This window comes from Phocoena phocoena, chromosome 11 (genome assembly GCF_963924675.1).
Source record: "Phocoena phocoena chromosome 11, mPhoPho1.1, whole genome shotgun sequence".
NCBI lineage: Eukaryota > Metazoa > Chordata > Mammalia > Artiodactyla > Phocoenidae > Phocoena > Phocoena phocoena.
The window spans coordinates 58,500,449-58,522,275 of record NC_089229.1 but is presented as its reverse complement, the minus strand read 5'-3'; the positions used below and the strand labels follow the sequence as shown (position 1 = coordinate 58,522,275).

General features: G+C 38.9%; 1 protein-coding gene and 1 pseudogene across 3 annotated transcripts in view; one reads left to right on the top strand and one right to left on the bottom strand.

Moving 5' to 3' along the window:
* Positions 1-774: 774 nt before the first annotated feature.
* The window catches only part of RBMS2 (RNA binding motif single stranded interacting protein 2), a 56,227-nt gene continuing 35,174 nt past the window's right edge, over positions 775-21,827 (top strand). Inside the window, exon 1 of one of the 3 annotated variants that reach the window (XM_065886640.1) lies at positions 775-1,040. In XM_065886640.1, the coding sequence (XP_065742712.1) occupies positions 975-1,040 (66 nt within the window). In that variant the 5' untranslated portion in view covers positions 775-974. The remainder of the gene's footprint in view (positions 1,041-21,827) is intronic. The other 2 variants (XM_065886641.1, XM_065886639.1) reach the window with 2 other exon arrangements.
* Positions 14,268-15,026, bottom strand: LOC136131273 (RNA-binding protein 7-like; annotated as a pseudogene).

Here is a 21,827-nt window from a genome sequence, read left to right as displayed (position 1 = left end):
AAGCAGACATCCCAACTCTGTGAACTTCAGCTTGGGCATAAATTTCAGGTTGGGTGAGTAACTAATTGTTCAGCTTCATAGACCTTGAAGACTAGGAAATAGTGGGATAAAGATTCAAATAAGATAGCTTACGATTGAAGAAATCACTAGGCAATTATATCTCAATAAAGCTGGGGGAAAGAAAAAAGAAAGCACTAGGCACCAAGTTTCATGACATAGTCCAGTTTGAAAATTCCTTCTCAAGTAGTAAGTCATAGCTGGGAGAATCTGAAAAGGATTAAGAGGCATCAGCCCATCAGCATAACCTAAGAGGAGTAAAACTATCCAAGGATCTGAAACTATTTATTTCCCATCCTCTGTTTTGCTTGTCTCTGCTCTTTGGTGAGCTCTTCTGTTTGTTCTTTCTTTGTGTGTTAAGGTCGCTCTAAATATAAAGTGGGGGGTAAGTCCTGAGCTCACCTCACATATTCTTTTTCAGTACTGTGATTTTCTTCACATGTTCTCCAAAGCAGTGTCCCAGTGGCCCCTTTAAAATCAAGATTGGAATCTTCTTATAGCTGAGATCTAAGGAGAAAATATCCTCATTTTTTCATGGGATTCTGAACTTGTTCATATAGGAAAGGTGATGGAGTTGAAAGGGGTAGACCTAAGAACTTTTCTTTTGCTTTAACTGCTAAGCCTGTGGGGGAAAACAAAAAACCAAAAAACCAAAAAAACATCTTGGGCATTAGGACCCAGTGGAAGAGCCTCACTCAGACTCGGGGTTAAGTTCTATCAGTGACGTAAACAAGCAGCCCTAGCTCATTCTTTACTCCCCCCCTCCTTCTCTCCCCCTTTCTCCTCCCCCTCCTTTCTCCCTCTCCCTTCTCTTCCTCCCTCCCTCCTTCCCTCCCTCTCCCTCTCTCTCTTTCCTCTCCCTTTCCCTCTCCTTCTTCCCCTCTTCTGTCTCTTAGCTTCCTAACATTAAAGAGAAAATGCTGCTATCAGTGACTTCCAGGCCTGGGATTTCGACTTTTGGCTATAACAAAAACAACAAGAAGGTAGGGAAAAGTGCTTTTTTGGAATCCAGCTACTTCCTTTTCTGGGGATCGGGAGTGCCCTTGGCTTTAACATTCTCCTTAAGAGGGGAACGGGATTCCTCTCTTCTCAGCGCCTCTCTTTTTCCATCACTTTTTGGCATCTTTTCTCACCTGGTTCTGAAGTTTTAGGAATTTATAGTCCCTGATGTGAGGCCTGAAGGCAGTGGAATTAAAAACAAATTAAGCTTTGCAAGTTTGTATCTTTGTGAAAGGAAGTTAGTTTGACTTCCTGCTGATGTATCCAATTTTCACAGGGAAAATATGTCACCTCAAACCCTGGCCCCCAGCCTACCACCTCCAAGGTTATTTTGTCATTTTGGTTAACTGTTTGCATTCTCCCCCCAGCCCACCTTCCTTCCTACCATTCCTCCAGCATTATCAGGTAGCTGAATACAGTCAGTGAAATCACAACAGCTTCATCTGAGGACTGAGTCTACTCTTCTAGCTTTGATAAAGACCCTACCCCACCCAGCCTGTAGGGAAGGAGTTTTAAGAGAAGACGTACCTTGGGAATTAAGGCAGAAAGTTCTGTGATTCTTTGGGGTCTGCTGCTGAGCTGGGCCTTTCTGCTCTGCAGATAGCCAGGCTCAGCAGAGATATCTGGAGTCTATGCTTGGGCACAGGGGCAGTCTGGGGAGAGGTGTACAGTCATCCCCACAATTGCCAGGGAATATCTTGGGCAGTTTCTTGGCATTTCAGTGCACACCGTGCTGATTAGGAGGAACTGTATGCTGTAGCAGAAAGACCATTTACCCCGTCTCTTGATTTTATAGCTGTTCTTTTTTTTTTTTTTTGCGGTACGCGGGCCTCTCACTGTTGTGGCCTCTCCCGTTGCGGAGCACAGGCTCCGGACGCACAGGCTCAGCGGCCATGGCTCATGGGCCCAGCCGCTCCGCGGCATGTGGTATCTTCCCAGACCGGGGCACGAACCCGTGTCCCCTGCATCGGCAGGCAGACTCTCAACCACTGAGCCACCAGGGAAGCCCTATAGCTGTTCTTTGAAGAAAAAAGGTGCCTTAGACATTTAAGGATCTTTTACTCATTTGATGGATTGTTGGACAGTGGGTAAGAATTCCTGATGCTTTCTTATACACCTAGGGAGACTGTTATAGGTGAACAAAGTATCTGATCAAGGCATTGGTAAATGTTTAGACCCAAAACACCTAGTGTTAGTTTATGGGTGTTAGTTTATGGGTGTTAGTTTATGTGGTATTCATTCTGTTACATCCTTAAGAAATATGGGTTCATATTTGTTATCAATTTTATATGTATATATATATGTACAGACACACACACACATAAATCAATATGATTTTGATAGATATCTAATCTGTCTTTATTCTTTTCATATCTTGTATACTACTGTATGAAATCTCCTTCCTAATTTTTTCCCTCCAAGTCTATCAGGTTACCCATTAAAATACAGTAAAATGAATTCCAGAAATTGGTTTTTTCCCTATTAGCGGCTTCATGTATTTGATGCTATCTAAAATATTCTCTTTTCTTAGCTCTCCACTCCCTTTCCCGCTTGTTGTATAGGAAACATTTAACCAGCTTCTAAATCTAGGATAGTGTAGGGGACAAGAGGTATGATTGTGGACTGGGATTCAAATCTCATATCTCTTTCTGATAACTCGTAAGGTTTGAGAAACACATTAGGAAACCTGGGGTAAGGGTAGATACATACTTACTAGTGTATTTGTCAAGTATTCTTTGAGTTCTTACAGGTCACTGCTATGATATCATCACTTTGTGACTATATCGATGACTCCTTGTGTGTATATATAGGTTTGTGGGTGTTGGGTATATTTAAACTAATTGATTACTACACTGCTCTTTGTCTTTTTGTTTATATGTATGGCCTAATGTGTTCATTCATTTTTTGGGAAGAATGTTTCGAGTGAATTTGCTCATGTAATTTGTGCATTTTTATACTGAAAATTAAATTTTTAAAATAACTTATTAGTTTATAGTAATAATGTAAGACATGTCTATTTTTAAAATTTAAGCATAAAGAGGCATGTAAAATAAAAAGTCAGGTCTTCCCTTCATGTCCTGAAGTTCCTTACCTAAATCCCACTCCTTAAGGGAAATAACTAGTAGCAGTTTGCTCTATCTATTCTACCAGACTTTTTTCTATGACAAAGTAAAGTTTTAATTTTGACATTGGCTTATTTGCTCAGTTTCTCAAGTAGGACAAGTCTATGTAAAAAAGTTCTTAGACCTGTCTGGAACATTTAAAACACTGAAATAAAAAACAAAATTCTTAACTTCTGAAAAAGTACACATAAATATGTGCTTTTATTGTCCATCATTTTGTTATACCAGAATCTGGAAATAATAGATTTGCAGAGATCTGCCTTCTTTAAGGAACATTTTTACATCATAATTTACTGTAGTCATCACTTCTGGTTGGTGGAATAAAAATAATTTCCAGTGAGCTCAGTTTGAAAAGACATTTGTACATTACTGTTGTGACTTCATTAGTTTTATTTACTTGTCTTTATTATTTATTTATTTATTTATGTATGTCTGCATTGGGTCTTCGTTGCTGTGTGCAGGCTTTCTCTAGTTGCAGAGAGCAGGGGCTACTCTTGGTTGTGTGCACAAGCTTCTCACTGAGGTGGCTTCTCTTGTTGTGGAGCACGGGCTCTAGGCCCGCGGGCTTAAATAGTTGTGGCACGTGGGCTCAGTAGTTGTGGCACACGGGTTTAGTTGCCCTGCGGCATGTGGGATCTTTCCGGACCAGGGCTTGAACCCCTGTCCCCTGCATTGACAGGCAGATTCTTAACCACTGCGCCACCAGGGAAGTCCTACTTGTCTTTAAAAAGTAGGATTGGGGCTTCCCTGGTGGTGCAGTGGTTGAGAGTCCGCCTGCCAATGCAGGGGACACGGGTTCGTGCCCTGGTCCGGGAAGATCCCACATGCCGCGGAGCGGCTAGGCCCGTGAGCCATGGCCGCTGAGCCTGTGCGTCCGGAGCCTATGCTCCGCAACGGGAGAGGCCACAACAGTGAGAGGCCCGTGTACCGCAAAAAAAAATAATAATAATAATAAAAATAAAAAGTAGGATTGTCTGGGGACTTCCCTGGCAGTCCAGTGGTTAGGACTTGGCGCTTTCACTGCCATGGCCAGGGGTTCAGTCCCTGGTCAGGGAACTAAGATTCTGTAAGCCCTGCGATATGGCAAGAAAGAAAAGTAGGATTGTTTTATTTTGAAACATATTTGTATACTTTATCAGGAAAGTTGTTAACTGAGGAGCCCAGGACGATTATAGTTTTCTTATTCTTTTTTGGCTGTTGTAAATATAGGCATACAATCAGCAAATATATAATGCCTGATAAAGGCACATTTTTTCTCAGGATGTAGTGTTGAATATCCTTTCCTTTCTTTGGAATTAAAATAGTCACAGAAGGGGGAAAATGTGGATTTCAAAGAGAGATTCTGCAAAATTATGGTACATGAAAAAAAAACACATCTATTTTAATGGCCTTCAATTATTCTTTGTTCTTAAAAAAAAAAAAGATCAGAGTTCTAGGGTCTCAACACTTCCTTCAACTTTTGAAAGAGTTGCCTCAGTAGAGAGATTTGAGTATAGGTGAGATTGAAAGAGGAAGTGTTTGGGACTAAAGGAATTTCAGACTTGTAAAGAACCTAACCACGCCTTCCCTGACATCATCTTCCTGGCATGTGTTATTATAAGTTAACTCCTCAGAGCATCAGCAACCATTCCCTTTGGAAAAAAAGAAAAGGGACTGTGTTTAACTTGGGATAATTTGCCTTCCCCAACCTATTTTGCATAAATTTCTATTTCTTCTTGATTTTAACATATTGAAGACCATATTGGGGCTGGAAGTTGTGGGGAGTGGAGGCAATGAGAGTAGAACTGACTGGTAGGCACTGCCAGACTTTCACTCTTTAAGAAGTTTGAGTTACCTGAAATTTTTGGAAGAATTTACTCAGGAGAGAAGAAAGTAGGAAGCAAGACTAGAATTGTTTATACTTCTAACAGGGAGAGAGAATTTTTCTGTGTTTACTACATTTTCATCTAGTTTCCATCAAATCAAATTTAGTAGAACTTTTAAAAGTCTAACATCTCTTGACTGGGGGCAGCTAATAGTTCTGTTATCAGTAATAAAGTTAACTCAGTTGGTTAAAGTTTAGTAGTAATTTCTTTGATTCCTCCTTTTTTTAGCTCTACTACACTAACTTATGCCCTCATTTCCACAGCAATAAACATTCCCGCATGATCTCCTTGTCTCCTGTTTCTCCACTCCCTACCCCTTGACTCCAAGTAATTTTATACCTGCTACCAGAATAATCTTCCAACATTCCAGCAGTTTAGTGCTGAGCATTTCTTATATACAAACCTTTAATGGCTATGTATTACCTGCTAAACAAAGTCCAAATCCTTAGCCCAATACCCACTGTTTATCCAGCCTTTCCTTATCTTCCCCACCTCTCCTGTATGATTTCATCACATTGACTCTGCTCTAGCCAGTTGTGTTACCTGCAGTTCTCTGGATATAACCTTTGGTTTTCGGTTTACATTTCTCATCCCATAAGAAAATATGCTGTATAATAAAACAGAAAAATATAGAAAAGAACAGGACAAAATAAAATATAGATTAGAATAGGAAGTCAGGGACTTCCCTGGTGGTCCAGTGGTTAAGACTGTGTTTCCAATGCAGGGGACGTGGGTTCGATTCCTGATCGGGGAACTAAGATCCCACGTTCCACGCGGTACGGCCAAAAAAAAAAAAAAAAGTCAGCTGGAATTAAAATGCAGATGTGCAAACCATAGAATTAATCCTGGAAGATGAAGGCTGATGAATAGTCATTGATTTTGTCAGTGTAGAGGTGGTTGGTGACTTTGACATGCAATTTCAGAGCGGGGGAGCAAAAGCAGGGTTGGAGTGGGTTGTGGAGTGAAAGAAGGTAAGGAAGTATAGATGGTATATATAGACTAATCTTTTAAGAACTTTGATTAAGATGAAGAGCAGAACCCAATTTAAAAAAATGGGTAAAAGGTCTGAATAGATATTTCTCCAGAGAAGATCTACAAATAGCCATGAAAAGATGTTCAGCGTCATTAGCCATCAAGGAGTCAAAACCACAGTGAGATACCACTTCACACCCACAAGGATGGCTGTAATCAAAAACACAGATAATAATGTGTGGTGTAATTGGACCCTTATACACTGCTGATGGGAATATAAAATGGTGCAGCTGCTTTGAAAAACAGTTTGGCGGTTCCTTAAAAGGTTAAACACACTCCTAGGTATATACCCAAGAGAAATTAAAACACGTCCACACAAAAGCCTGTATACATCATTGTTCATAGCAGCATTATTCATAATAGCCGAAAGGTGGAAACAACCCAAATATCCATCAGCTGATGAAAGGATAAATAAAATATTATATATACCCATACAATGGAATTTTGGAATTTTATTCAGTGATAAAAAGTAATTAGAGGGACTTCCCTGGTGGCACAGTGGTTAAGAATTCGCCTGCCAATGCAGGGGACATGGGTTCGAGAAGATCCCACATGCTGTGGAGCAACTAAGCCCGTGCGCCACAACTACTGAAGCCTGTGTGCCTAGAGCCTGTGCTCTGCAACAGGAGAAGCCACTGCAATGAGAAGCCTGTGCACAGCAACGAAGAGCAGCCCTTGCTTGCCGCAACTAGAGAAAGCTCGCACAGCAATGAAGACACAACACAGCCAAAAAAAAAATAATAATAATAGAGTACTGATACATTCTACAAAATGGATGAACCTTGAAAACATTATGTTAGTGAAAGAAGCCACTCACAAAAGAACACATACATTTGACTCTTGAACAATGCGGGGCTTGGGAAAATCTATGTGTAAGCTATAGTCGATCATCCATATATACGTGACTCCTCTACATCCATGGTTCTGCATCCTAGGATTCAACCAACAGCAGGTCTTGCTGTAGTGTAGTATTTACTATTGAAGAAAATCCACATATAAGTGGACCTGTGCAGTTCAAACCTGTGTTGGTCAAGGGTCAACTGTATTTGATGCTTCCATTTATATGAAATATCCAGAATAGGCAAATCCAGAGAGACAGAAAGCAGATTAGTAGTTGCCTAGGGATGGAGTAGGAGATGGTTAGGGGGGAAAAGAGGAGTGACTGGTAATGGGTATTGGGTTTCTTTCTGGGGTCATGAAAATGTTCTAAAATTGACTATGGTGATAGTTGCACAACTCTGTGATCCAAATACCATTGAAATTATACTTTTTTTTTTTTTAGTTTTTAAAAAACTTTATTTTTTGAAGTATAGTTGATTTACAATGTTGTGTTAATTTCTGCTGTACAGCAAAATGACTCAGCTATACATATATATACATTCTTTTTCATATTCTTTTCCATTAGAGTTTGAAATTATACTTTAAATGGGTTAATTACATGGTATATAAGTTATAGCTCATAAAGTTGTTATTTTAAAAAGATAGGGAGCAGAGAAATGAGATAAAGCCTGGAAGAGGATGGTGGTAGTGTTGAGAGAATTTTCTTAAAGATGGGAGATATGGGAGCCAAAATGTAAAAAGAATCATGATGAGTAACTTGATACTTACTTTCCAAATATATATGTTCATATTCATATCCCTCCTACTCTCTGATTCTTTTGTCATTGTGCCTCATGTAGTACTCAGCCTCTGATCCTTTTGTTGTTGTTGTTGCTTCCTTTTGGAATGGCCTTTCTGTTCATTTGTTCACTCTGCCCATATTCCTTAAATAGCTCCAGAATGCTAGGACCTGGGGCTAAGGCATGATGGTGGCCATTCAAGAGCTCACAGTCAAAACTGTCTTTCAAAACCCTAACTACGCTTTAGAAGTTCAGCTGAAATGTTACCTCTTCTATAAAGCTTCTCCTAATCCTTCTACCTCCTAACCCCAAAGGGGACTTTTTTTCTTAGCCTCCATAATATTTTGTACTTCATATGTGGTATTTATGTAATTTTGCATTGTATTGGAATCATTTAGGTGATTGTCTTATCTTCATTGCTGTAGTGTAAACTCTGTAAAGGTAAAGACAGTGTTGTTCAGTTTATTATGCTCTGAAACACCTGATATAGCATCTTAAGCCTATCTAGTAGATACTTAAAATATGTATCCTAATAAATGTAATTAAACTAATGTTAGGCATTAGATTAAGAAAAGGAAAGCAGCATTTTGTTCTGTACAAATTGTGAAATTTAGAAGGGGGTGGGAGGGAGGGATAAATTGGAAGATTGGGATTGACATATACACACCACTATATATAAAATAGATTACTAATAAGGACCTACTGTATAGCACAGGGAACTCTACTCGATACTGTGTAATGACCTGTATGGGAAAAGAATCTAAAAAAGAGTGGATATATGTATATGTATAACTGATTCACTTTGCTGTACACCTGAACCTAACACAACATTGTAAGTAAACTAGACTCTGATAAAAATTTTAAAATAAAATAAAGTTGTGAAATTTGGAGTTAGATCTGAATTTAAATATGGCTTTTGTCACTTATTAGATGTGTGACCTAGTTCCAAGTTTCTTAGGCTCTCTGACCTTGAGTTCTTCATCTTAAAGTACTGATATACTTTATTGGGTTATTTTTGAGGATTGGTAATATTTGTTAATATTTATAATCATATATCAGTATGTAAATAGACTGTTTTATCAAAAAAAAAACCCTTTTTCTTGATGCCATTTCTTCCTCCACCTGCTGCCCCATTTCTCTTCTTCCCTTTATATAAACTATCTGAAAGTATTGTTTATTCAAGAGTTATATACTTGTTGTCTCCAATTTATTTCCTTCCATTACTTTTTCTTTTATTATCTTTAATATATTATTTGATAATACAAAAGGTTACATGGAACTCTAAAGCATAATAATAAGAGGAACACCTGTAAACCCATCTTCCAACTCAAGAACTAGAATCATTGCCTGTAAATTGCATATATTTAGGAGTTTCTCCCCATCCCATCCCCTCCCTCCCTCCCTTCTAGAGGTAATCACTCTTTTAAATTTATTATTCTATTGCTTTTTTAAAACATAGTTTAAAGTCATGTTTAATTTGCTTGTTTACATTGTTCTAAGTACTTTATGTATAATTATATATATCATTTAATCCTTATGACAATTTCATTATTATTTTCCCTGTTTCACAGATGAGAAAAAATGAACTACAGAGAGTTTAATAATCACGTTGCTAGTGAATGGCCCAGCTGGAATTTGAACCCAGATAGTTTGGCTCCTAGTCTGTGCTCTCAACCACTACTATATTGTCTTATTGCAATTAGACAAACAGTCTTCTGTTTGTTTCCATTCAGTATTACATCTTCATGATTAATTCATGTTGTATATAGCTGTTTTATTCATTTTTTCATGTTGTATAATATTTCTTTTTGTGAATATACCATAATTTATCCATTCTCCTGCCAATGAGCTTTTGGATTAATCCAGGCTTGTTTTTGCTATTCCTAACATTGATGCTCAGAATATTATCATTTATGTGGTACATTTGTGTAAGAATTTCTTTTGGGTTTATACCTAGGAGTGGTATTGTGCAGTATAGGTATGTGAATGTTCACCTTTAAGAGATAATGCTATGGAATTCCCTGGTGGACTGGTGGTTAGGACTCTGCACTTCCACTTTAGGGGGCACGGGTTGGATCCCTGGTTGGGAACTGAGATCCTGCATACTGCACAGCATGGCCAAAAAAATTAATTAATTAAAAAAGATATAATGCTAAATTGCTTTCTAACTATACCACATTTGTTTCCATCAACAGCGTAAAATTTACTGTAGACTCACATCCTCTCTACTTGTTGATAGTGTCATACCTCTCATTTTCTCCTAAACCTAATCCAGTTAGGCTTTTACTCCCACCACTCCACCAAAACTGCTCTTATGAAGGTCTGCAGTGACTTTCACGTTCTTCAGTGGTCAGTTTGTAGCCCTCATCTTACTTTTTTTTTTTTTTCCTCATCTTACTTTTAATCTATTGTCAACGCTTGACACGTTTGATCACACAATTCCTTGGAACACTTTCTTCATTTGGTTTGCAGACCACCATACCCTCCTGTTCCTCTAGTATCTGTGGCCTTTCCTCTTCAGGCTCCTTTGCTGGTTCCTCCCAATTTTCCTGATCTCTAAACCTTGGAGATCCCCAGGACTCAGTCCTTGTTTCTTTTCTATCTACACTTCCTTCATAATTTTATCTAGTCTCGTAGCTTTAAATATCACCCATATCTAATGGAAAATAGAAACCCTGCTGGATCCCATGTCTCCTGCCAGTTACTGTCCCATTTTTCTGATCCCTTTTATAATCCACCTTCTTGAAAAGTAGTTCCTACCTATAGAATCTCTACTTCATTACATCTTACTCTCTTTTTCTTAGTATTTGGGGTTTTTTCTTAAAAATAAATTTATTTATTTTATTTATTTATTTTTGGCTGCTTTGGGTCTTTGTTGCGGTGCGCGGGCTTCTCATTGCGATGGCTTCTCTTGTTGCAGAGCACGGGCTCTAGGCACATGGGCTTCAGTAGTTGCGGCATGCAGGCTCAGTAGTCGTGGCTCCTGGGCTCTAGAGCACAGGCTCCGTAGTTGTGGCGCACGGGCTTAGTTGCTCCACGTCATGTGAGATCTTCCCGGACCGGGGATCGAACCCGTGTCGCCTGCATCGGCAGGCGGACTCCCAACCACTGCGCCACCAGGGAAGCCCTCCATTTTTAAGTATACAGTATAATAGTGTTAAGTACGTTTACATTGTGCAACCAATCTCTAGTAGAACTCTTTTCATCTTGTGAAACTGAAAATCTACACCATTAAACAACTTCCCATTCTCCCCTCCCCGCAGCTTTTGGCAACCACTATTCTATGTTCTGTTTTTATTAATTCTCTAAGTCCCTCATATAAGTGTAATCATACAGTATTTGTCTTTTTGTGATTGGCTTATATCACTTAGCATAATGTCCTCAAGGTTCATCCATGTTGTAACATATGTCAGAATTTCCTTGCTTTTTTTTCCTTTAATTATTATTTCATTTATTTATTTTTGGCTGCATTGGATCTTCGTTGCTGTGCATGGGCTTTCTCTAGTTGTGGTGAACGGAGGCTACTCTTTCTTGCGGTGCCGGGGCTTCTCATTGCAGTGGTTTTTCTTGTTGCGGAGCGCGGGCTCTAGGCTCGTGGGCTTCAGTAGTTGTGGCTTGCGGGCTCTAGAGCGCAGGCTCAGTTGTTGTGGCACACAGGCTTAGTTGCTCCGCATCATGTGGGATCTTCCCGGACCAGGGCTCGAACCCGTGTCCCCTACATTGGCAGGCGGATTCTTAACCACTGCGCCACCAGGGAAGCCCCAGAATTTCCTTGCTTTTTAAGGCTGAATAATATTACATTGAATGTATTTACTTCTTTTTTTTTTGGCCACGCCACATGTCTTATGGGATCTTAGTTCCCCAACCAGGGATTGAACCGGGGTGCACGGCAGTGAAAGCCCGAGTCTTAACCACTGGACTGCCAGGGAATTCCCGCATTGAATGTATATACCACATTTTGTTTATCCATTCATCTGTGAGAGATACTTGAGTTGCTTCCATCTTTTGGCTGTTGTGAATAATGTTGCTATGAACATGGGTGTATAAATATCTCTTCAGACTCTGCTTTCAATTCTTTTGGGTATATTCCCAGAAGTGGAATTGCTGGATCATATGGTAATTCTATTTTAAATTTTTTGAGGAATTACCACATTGTTTTCCTTAGCGGCTGTACCATTTTACATTCCCACCAACAGTGCACAAGTTCTGATTTCTCCAAATCCTTGCCAACACTTATTTTCTGTTTTTTTTTGATGGTAGCCATCCTAATGGGTGTGACAGGGTATTTCATTATGGTTTTGATTTGCATTTGTCTAATGATTAGTGATGTTGAGCATCTTTTCGTGTGCTTATTGGCCATTTGTATATTTTCTTTGGAAAAAATTTAAGTCCTTTGCCCATTTTTTAAAATGGGATTGTTTGTTTTTTTGTTACTGAGTTGTAGAGTTCTTTATATATTTTGGCTATTAACTCTTTATCAGGTATACGATTTGCAAGTATTTTCTTTTTTTTTTCAAGGAATGAATTTTTTTTAAATCTTTTTAAAAATTATTTATTTATTTATTTTTGGCTGCTTTGGGTCTTCGTTGCTGCGCGCGGGCATTCTCTAGTTGTGGCGAGCGGGGGCTACTCTTGGTTGCGGCGTGCGGGCTTCTCATTGAGGTGGCTTGTCTTATTGCAGAGCACAGGCTCTAGGCACACAGGCTTCAGTAGTTGTGGCACGTGAGCTCAGTAGTTGTGGCTCGTGGGCTCTGGAGTGCAGGCTCAGTTGTTGTGGTGCACGGGCTTAGTTGCTCTGTGGCATGTGAGATCTTCCTGGACCAGGGCTTGAACCCATGTCCACTGCATTGGCAGGCAGATTCTTATCTACTGTGCCACCAGGGAAGTCCCTAGGAATGAATTTTTTTTTTTTTTTTTTTTTTTTGCGATACATGGGCCTCTCACTGCCGTGGTCTCTCCCGTTGCGGAGCACAGGCTCCGGACGCTCAGGCCCAGCGGCCATGGCTCACGGGCCCAGCCACTCCGCGGCACGCGGGATCCTCCCGGACCGGGGCACGAACCTGCGTCCCCTGCATCGGCAGGCGGACTCCCAACAACTGCGCCACCAGGGAAGCCCGGAATGAATTTTTATAAACAAGTTCTACAATGAAAAGGAAACAGCGTCTGTTTTTTAAAATTAACTATTTTTAGTTTTGGCTGTGTTGGGTCTTTGTTGTTGCACGCGGGCTTTCTCTAGTTGTGGTGAGCGGGGGCTACTCTTCGTTGCAGTGCGCAGGCTTCTCATTGTAGTGGCTTCTCTTGTTGTGGAGCATGTGCTCTAGGCGTGTGGGCTTCAGTAGTTGTGGCACACGGGCTTAGTAGTTGTGGCTCGCGGGCTGTAGAGCACAGGCTCATTAGTTGTGGCAGACGGGCTTAGTTGTTCGGCGACATGTGGGATCTTCCCGGGCCAGGGCTGAAACCCGTGTCCCCTGCATTGGCAGGTGGATTCTTAATCACCATGACACCAGGGAAGTCCTGGAAACAGTATCTTGATACATAAAAGTTTTGTTAAACAAGGTTTTAAAGTTTTTAAATCAGAAAGTGTTTAAGGCTAAATTCTCAAATGTTCAAATAAAAACAAAAAGCAACCTATACAATTTCAACAATAAAATGTGTCCTTGTGCACTTGTCTTGGATACTTTGAAAATGTTAAAATTTTAGAAGTTTGAGTGATAGAGGCAGCACTTAAAGGTTTTGTGAACCATTTTTTCCCCCCGAAAAGTATACTTTTAGTAAAACATTTTACCGTTTTATCTGACCATGCATTTACATTTTTATTCTTTCAGAATAAGGGGATTTACATTAACACTGTATTTTTACTGTAAAAAAATACATTTAGAGATATTTAACTTACTGAGTGGCTTCAGTCATACATCAAACATGATTTAATGAACAAATTCTAAAATTTTATAATGAAATAGCACATGTAGATGTATACTTGTATGTTCAGTTACAGTAAAGTTCAAGATTATGTCACAGAACTTACACTTAAATTCTCTAAGAAGTTAAATAATATGATTTATCCTGAAACTTTACCAAAAAGCTTTCTGAAATGTTAGTAAAATGAATCACTGAAGTTACATTTTCTCATTTATTAACAAAATACTGAGTCATTTCAGACTATCAACTTGAATGTTTTCTATTATATACACCAAAAATCTGATTCACTAACAAGAAACTTCTTGCAGTACAAAAAGATAACAGATAATTAAAATATTTGCTCCATAATACAAATAATCCATATAATACATCCCTTCCTCAACTGTCTGAAGTGATTAGGAATTGTGGCACCTTCGTTTGCATAAAACCCTTGCCTCCTCTTAAAACCCTGAGGTGAAAGGTTATTAATGTAATAAAACTAGAACCACAATTCTTCTCGTTTCTGTATTGGACTGCTGTTAGGTTTTAAAATTTTTATAAAGAAATGTGGCAACTTATAAAGCTGTTCTATACAGTCTTTTAAGAAAACAGTCCCAGACAAATTAACAAAAAGGGCCTAGAATAACCTTATGAAAACATCCTTTTATCACTTGTTAGTGTCGAGATGAGCACCATTTTCCTTCTCTACCAGTGTCTCTTCTGTTATCAGAGTCATGGCTCCAGCCATCATGATTCCTATCTTCATAGAAGAAATCATCTCTGTTTTCTCTGTAATGATGGTCAGACCCATGATCAGTGGTTTAACACTGTTTACGGCTATAATGTCTATCCGCTATATAGGAATGAGAATTCTGACTTTTCTCTGTGATAATGTGTATCTCGACGCCACTGGGAGCTTGAAGACTGGTTAAAAGTATGATTATGTGGGGGACTTCCCTGGTGGCGCAGTGGTTAGGAATACACCTGCCAATACAGGGGACACGGGTTCAATCCCTGGTCTGGGAAGATCCCACATGCCACAGAGCAACTAAGCCCGTCTGCCACAACTACTGAGCCCTCGTGCCACAACTACTAAATCCCGTGTGCCTAGAGCCTGTGCTCTGCAACAAGAGGAGCCACTGCAATGAGAAGCACATGCACCACAAGGAAGAGTAGCCCTCACTCGCCACAACTAGAGAAAGCCCGTGCATAGCAATGAAGACCCAATGCAGACAAAAATAAATAAAAATTTTTTTTTAAAAAGTATGATTATATGACCGAACTGATGGGGAATATCCTGATTGATCCAGATATGGAGAACCAAATTTCCCTCCATGTGACATCTGTCTCAAAACACTGTTCATCACTGCTTGTCTCTGAAAATTTTCTGAAGAAGAGAAAGATCTTTGAATTATCCGTGCTGATCGAGTCATTTTAGCTCCTTTCCTACCTACTAGGAGATGTGGAAGTAGGGCTTGAATTTCCAACACGATGCTGGGGATATGACAAACTGACCTCCTGTGAGGCATGGTTACTTCCTAATCTAATCTGAATTTTGATGGGCCTTCCAAAAAGCTTGATTCCGTAAAGTAGATTCATGGCATAAGGAGCAGATACTTTATGTTCGAAATTCACAAACGCAAACTGCTTTGCTTTACCATCCTTATCTTTTGGAATTTTCACTTTTATTACTGGCCCAGCCTGGTGAAAAAGCTCAAAAAGGAGCTCCTCTGTGACTTTGTTTCAGGGTTGCCCACAAAGAGAGTGTGATTTGCTTTGGCTCGCAAATATTTTCTTACATTCTGTAGGTTGCCTTTTTACTCTGTTGATTGTGTCCTTTGAAGCATGGAAGTTTTAAATATGGATATAGTCCAATTTATCCGTTTTTTTCTTTTGTTACCTGTGCTTTTGGTGTCATATCCAAGAAATTGCCAAATCCAATCTCATGAAGTTTTTCCCCTATGTTTTCTTCCAAGATGTTTAGGTATTTGATCCATTTTGAGTTAATTTTTGTATAAGGGTAATTTTTTACCCTTACAGTGTAAGGTAAGGGTCCAATTTCATTCTTTTGCAGGTAGATATCCAGTTTTTCCAATACTATGTGTTGGAAAGGCTGTTCTTTTCTCATTGAGTGGTCTTGGCACCCTTGTCAAATCATTTGACCATATGTGCAAGGGTTTATTTCTGGCTCTCTACTGTATCCCATTGGTTAGTATGTCTGTCTTTATGCCAGTACCACACTGTTTTGATTACTATAGCTTTGTAATAATTTTTGAAATGAGAAAGTTTGAGACTTCCAGCTTTGTTCTTCTTGTTCAAGATTTGGCTATTCAGGGTACATTGAGATTCCAAATGAGTTTTAGGATGGAACTTTTTATTTCTGTAAAAAAAACCCACAACATTGTTTTTCATTTACTTGTGTCTCCTTCCATTTCTTTCAGCAGTGTTTTGTAGTTTTCAATGTACAGATCTATCACCTCCTTGTTTACTTTATTCCTATTTTATTTTTGATGCTATTGTAAATGGATTTTCTTTATTTCTCTTTCAGATAGTTTGTGTATAGAAATAAAACTGATTTCATTGTTGGTGTATAGAAATGGAACTGATTTTTGTATGTTCGATTTTTGTGTGTGTGTGTGTGTGGTATGCGGGCCTCTCACTGTTGTGGCCTCTCCTGTTGCAGAGCACAGGCTTCGTACGCGCAAGCTCGGCGGCCATGGCTCACGGGCCTAGCCACTCCGCGGCATGTGGGATCTTCCCAGACTGGGGCATGAACCTGTGTCCCCCGCACCGGCAGGTGGACTCTCAACCACTGCGCCACCAGGGAAGCCCTGTATGTTCGATTTTGTATCCTGAAACTTTTTTTAAAAATTTATTTTTGGCTGCATTGGGTATTTGTTGCTGCACATGTGCTTTCTCTAGTGTGGCGAGCAGGGGCTACTCTTCATTGAGGTGCACAGGCTTCTCATTGCAGTGGCTTCTCTTGTTGCAGAGCACGGGCTCTAGGTGCATGGGCTTCAGTAGTTGTGGCTCATGGGCTCTAGAGCACAGGCTCAGTAGTTGTGGCACACGGGCTTAGTTGCTCTGCGGCATGTGCGATCTTCCTGGACCAGGGCTTGAACCCGTGTCCCCTGCACTGGCAGGCAGATTCTTAACCACTGTGCCACCAGGGAAGTCCGTGTATCCTGAAACTTTATGGAACTTGTTTATTAGGCCTCACACTTTTTTGATGGAGTCTTTAGAATTTTCTGTATACAAAATCATGTCATCAGCAAACAGACAATTTTACTTCTTCCTTTCCGATTTGGATGCCGTTATTTCTTTTTCTTGCCTAATTGCTCTGGCTAGGACTTCTAGTATTACGTTGAATAGGAGTGGTCAGAATGTTCACCCTTTTCTTGTTCTTGATCTTAAAGGAAAAGCTTTCAGACTTCCACTGTTGAATATGATATAAGCTGTGGGCGTGTCATATATGGCCTTTATTATGTTGAGGTATGTTCCTTCTGTTCCCAATTTATTGAGTGTTTTTATCATGAAACGATGTTGAATTTTGTCAATTGCTATTTCTGCATCTGTTGGGATTATCATGATTTTTGTTGTTCTGTTAATGTGCTATATCACATTTATTGATTTGTGTATATTGAACCATCCTTGCATCTCAGGGATAAGTCTCACTTGATCATGGTGTATGATGCTTTTAATGTGCTGTTGAATTTGTTTTGCTAGTATTTTTTTGAGAATTTTTGCACTTATGTTCATCATGGATGTTGGTCTGTTGTTTTATTTTAATGTCATCATCTGGCTTTGGTATCAGGGTAATGCTGGTCTTGTTAAATGAGTTTGGAAGTGTTCCCTCCTCCATTTTTTTGGAAGAGTTTGAGAAGAATTGGTGTTGATTCTTCTTTAAATGTTTGATAGAATTCACATGTGAAGCCATCTAGTCCTGGAGATTATCAGTCTCTTTACTTATTAGTCTGTTCAGATTTTCTGTATTTTTATTATTAAGACTTGGTAGATTGTATGTTTCTAGGAATTTATTCATTTCTTCTAGGTTGTCCAATTTGGTGGCATATGATCGTCCATAGCAGTGTCGTATGATCCTTTGTGTTTCTGTGGTATCAGTTGCAATGTCTCCTCTTTCATTTTTAGTTTTATTTCTTTGAGTCCTCTCTCTTTTTTTCTTGGTAAATCTAGCTAAAGGTTTGTCAATTTAATCTTTTAAAAAAAACTAACAGTTTTCCATTGTTTATCTATTCCGGATTTCATTTATTTCTGCTCTGATCTTCGTTATCTCCTTCTTTCTGCTAACTTTGGGCTTAATTTGTCCTTTGTCCAGTTCCTTGAGGTTGTTTATTTGAGATCTTTTTTTTTTCTTCTTCTTCTTAATGTAGACAGTTATCACTCTAGACTTCCCTCTGTGCTCTATTTTTGCCGCATGCCATAAGTTTTGGTATGTTGTGTGTCCATTTTTGTTTGTTTCAAGATATTTTTTGATTTTATCTTTGACCCATTGGTTGTTCAGGAATGTGTTGTTTAATTTCCACATATTTGTGAATTTTCCAGTTTTCCTTCTGTTATTGATTTCTAGTTTATATCATTTTGGTCAGAAAAGATACTTGGTATGATTACAGTATTTTTAAATTTACTGAGACTTGTTTTGTGACCTAATGTGCTCTATCCTGCAGAATGTTCCAGGTGCACTTGAGAAGAAGGTGTGTTATGTTGTTTTTATTTTTTTAATTATTTAAAAATTTTTTTATTATTATTATTTTTTGCGATACGCAGGCCTCTCACTGTTGTGGCCTCTCCCGTTGCGGAGCACAGGCTCTGGACGCACAGGCTCAGCGGCCATGACTCACAGGCCCAGCCGCTCCACGGCATGTGGGATCTTCCCAGACCAGGGCACGAACCCGTGTCCCCTGCATTGGCAGGCGGACTCTCAATCACTGCACCATGAGGGAAGCCCTGTTATGTTGTTTTTAGGTGGAAGGTTCTGTATATGTCTGTTAGGTCCATTTGATGTAAAGTATAGTTCGAGTCCATTGTTTCTGTATTGATTTTCTGTCTGGGTGATCCATTCATTATTGAAAGTGGAGTATCGAAATCCTCTGCTATTACTGTATTGTCTGTTTCTCCCATCAGATCTGTTAATATTTGCTCAATATTTTAGGTGCTCTAATGTTGGGTATATACACATTTACAACTGTTAACATCCCCTTGATGAATTGACCCTTTTCTTATCATTATATAATGACTTTCTTTGTCTCTTGTTACAGTTTTTGACTTAAAGTTCTTTTTTCTGATATAAGTATAGTTATCCTTGCTTTCTTTTGGTTTCCATTTGTGTGGAATATCTTTTTCCAACCCTTCACTTTGTTCTTATGTGTGTCCTTGTAGTAAATGAGTCTTCTGCAAACAGCATAAACGTTAGACCTTGTTTTTTATCCATTCAGCCACTCTGTGCCTTTTGATTGGAGAATTTAATCCATTTACATTTAAAGTAATTATAACTAGGTAAGGACTTATTATTGCCATCTTGTTCATTGTTTTCTGGCTGTCTTGTAGTTCCTTTCTTCCTTTCTTCCTCTCTTACTGTCTTGCTTTATGAATTGATGATTTCTGATAGTGGTATACTTTGATTCCCTTCTCTTTATCTTATGTGTATCTGTTATAGGTTTTTGTTTTGTGGTTACCCTCAGGCTTACTTGAAACATCTTATAGATGTAACAGTCTATTTTAAACTGATAACAGCTTAACTTTGATTGCATACAAAATCTACCCTTTTACCCCCACCCCCATTTTATGTTTTTCATGTCACAATTTACATCTTTTTATATTGTGTGTCCATTAACAAATTATTGTAGCTATAGCTACAATACTTTAATACTTTTGTCCTTTAACCTTTATACTAGAGTTAAGTGGTTAACACCACCACATTACAGTACTAGAGTATTCTGAATCTGACTGTGTGTTTACCTTTATCAGTATGTTGTATATTTTCATATGTTTTTGTGTTACTAGTTAACATCCTTTCTTTTCAGATTGAAGAACTCTTCAGCATTTCTTGTTAAGGCAGGTCAAGTGGTGGTGAACTCTCTCAGCTTTTGTTAGGGAAAGTCTTTATCTTACCTTCACTTCTGAAGGACAGCTTTGCTGGGTAAAGTATTCTTGTTTTGCATTATTTTTCTTTCAGCATTTTGAATATATCATCCCATTCTCTCCTGGCCTGCAGGATTTCTGCTGAGAAATCTGCTTATAGCCTTATGGAGGCTCTGTTGTATGAGAGACATTTTTTTTTTTTCGAACTGACTTTTAATTTGTCTTTGATTTTAGATGATTTTACTATAATGCATCTTGGAGAAGGTCATTTTGGATTGAAACTTTGGAGTGAGCTATTAGCTGAATGAACTTGGATGTCCACATCTCTCTCCACATTTGGGAAGTTTTCAGCTGTTATTTCTTTGAATAAGCTTTCTACCCCTTTCTCTCTCTCTTCTTCTGCAGCTCCAGTAGTTCATAGCTTGTTTCTGTTATTATGCCCCGTAAGTCCCATAGGCTTTCTTCATTCCCTTTCATTATGGTTTTTGTTTGTTTGCTTGTTTTTTTGTTTTCCTTCTGGCTGGATAAATTCAAATGATCTCTCTTCAGGCTCACTGATTCTTTCTTCTGCTTGCTCTAGTCCATAGTACTTTTAAGTTGCCCAATCCAACTAGTGTTTTGTTTGTTTGTTTTTTAGTTTTTATCTTACATAACCTCTTAGTGGCATTGCTGGAGTTGACTATTCCCCATTTCTTGAAACTCTGTCTTTTGTTGCCTCCGGTAACACAACCTTCTTGGGTCTTGCCCTTTTGCCCTCCTCTTTTGACCTCCTTGTCAGTTACTCTACTCAATTTCTGAGTGTTTATATTTCTTCAGGCTTTCTTGCCTTCTCTCTAAATATACTTTATTCCTAGATTTCATTTATTACTATGCGAACAGATTTATAGATAATTGCTAGAACAGACTTCTCCTCTGTGTATCCAACTGCTGAATTGATATTTTTTTCCTAGAAATCTCACAGGTTATTAAAATTAACATATTCAAAATGTAATGATTGCTTTGCAGTCCTCAAATTGGCTCTCCCCACCATCTCTACAGCATTAGTGAATGATACCGTCATCCATCCAGTTACTCAAGCTAGACACTATACTTTCCTGCATCTAATTTATAAGCAAGTCCTTTGATTCTACCTATAAACTACACCTCATATCTTTCCATTTCTCTCCACCTTTACAGCCATCTCTCCAATTATAGACTATATTGTCTCTTGTTTGGACTATTACAGTGGCCTCCTAATTGAGCTTGCCATTTCACCCCCTGCCTCACTCTTATTTATTCTTCCCATAGTAGCCAGAGTAATATTTTCAAAACATAGATCAGATCTTATAACTTCTCTCTTGCATAAAACTATTCATTGACTGTCTATTGTGTTGAATGAAAGCCAAGTACTTTAACACAGCCTGGAAGGCTCTGCCTACCCTTCCATCCTTCATTACACTCCAGCTTCACTGGCCTTCTGTTTCTTTCAGATTCAGTTGAAAATCTCACTTTGTGTCTTTTCCCATTTCTCTTTCTGGAATGATCCTTTATTTCATTCTCTGAATGGCTACTTTCTGCTCCTCCTTGAAGTCTCACCTAAATGTCACCTTTCTGACTATACTAACTAAAGTAGGTCACAGCCTTCTGTTTTTTTTTTTCCTAGCCCATTTATCACACTGGGTAATTATACAATTACTTTGTGATTATTTGATTAATGGCTATATCTCTACTAAACGCTGAATTCTGTTAGAACCAAGACCATCTCTAGTCTTTGTCTTAGACCATCTTTAGCTTGGCATTTTGTCCTTGCTGTCAGACATAGTGCCTGGTACTCTAAATCGGGCATTAAGTATTTATTGAATGAATGGGTGTGAGCTCCTTTTATATTTCAGGCACTATAAGAGCTTTATATGTATTTATTTCGATCCCCACACTAATCCTATTACATAGGTGCTGTTACTGTCTGCATTTTGCAGGTAAGGTTAAGCAACTTACCCAAAGTCACAGACTAGTACATGGCAACACTAGAATTAAACTATAGTCTTTGATTTTTGAGCCCTTGTGTTTTAACCCCTTTCTGCTAGTTAATGGGCTCTATAGTCAAGAAATATACTTTTGAAAAAACATTTAGTAAACATTGATTCATTGCCTACTCA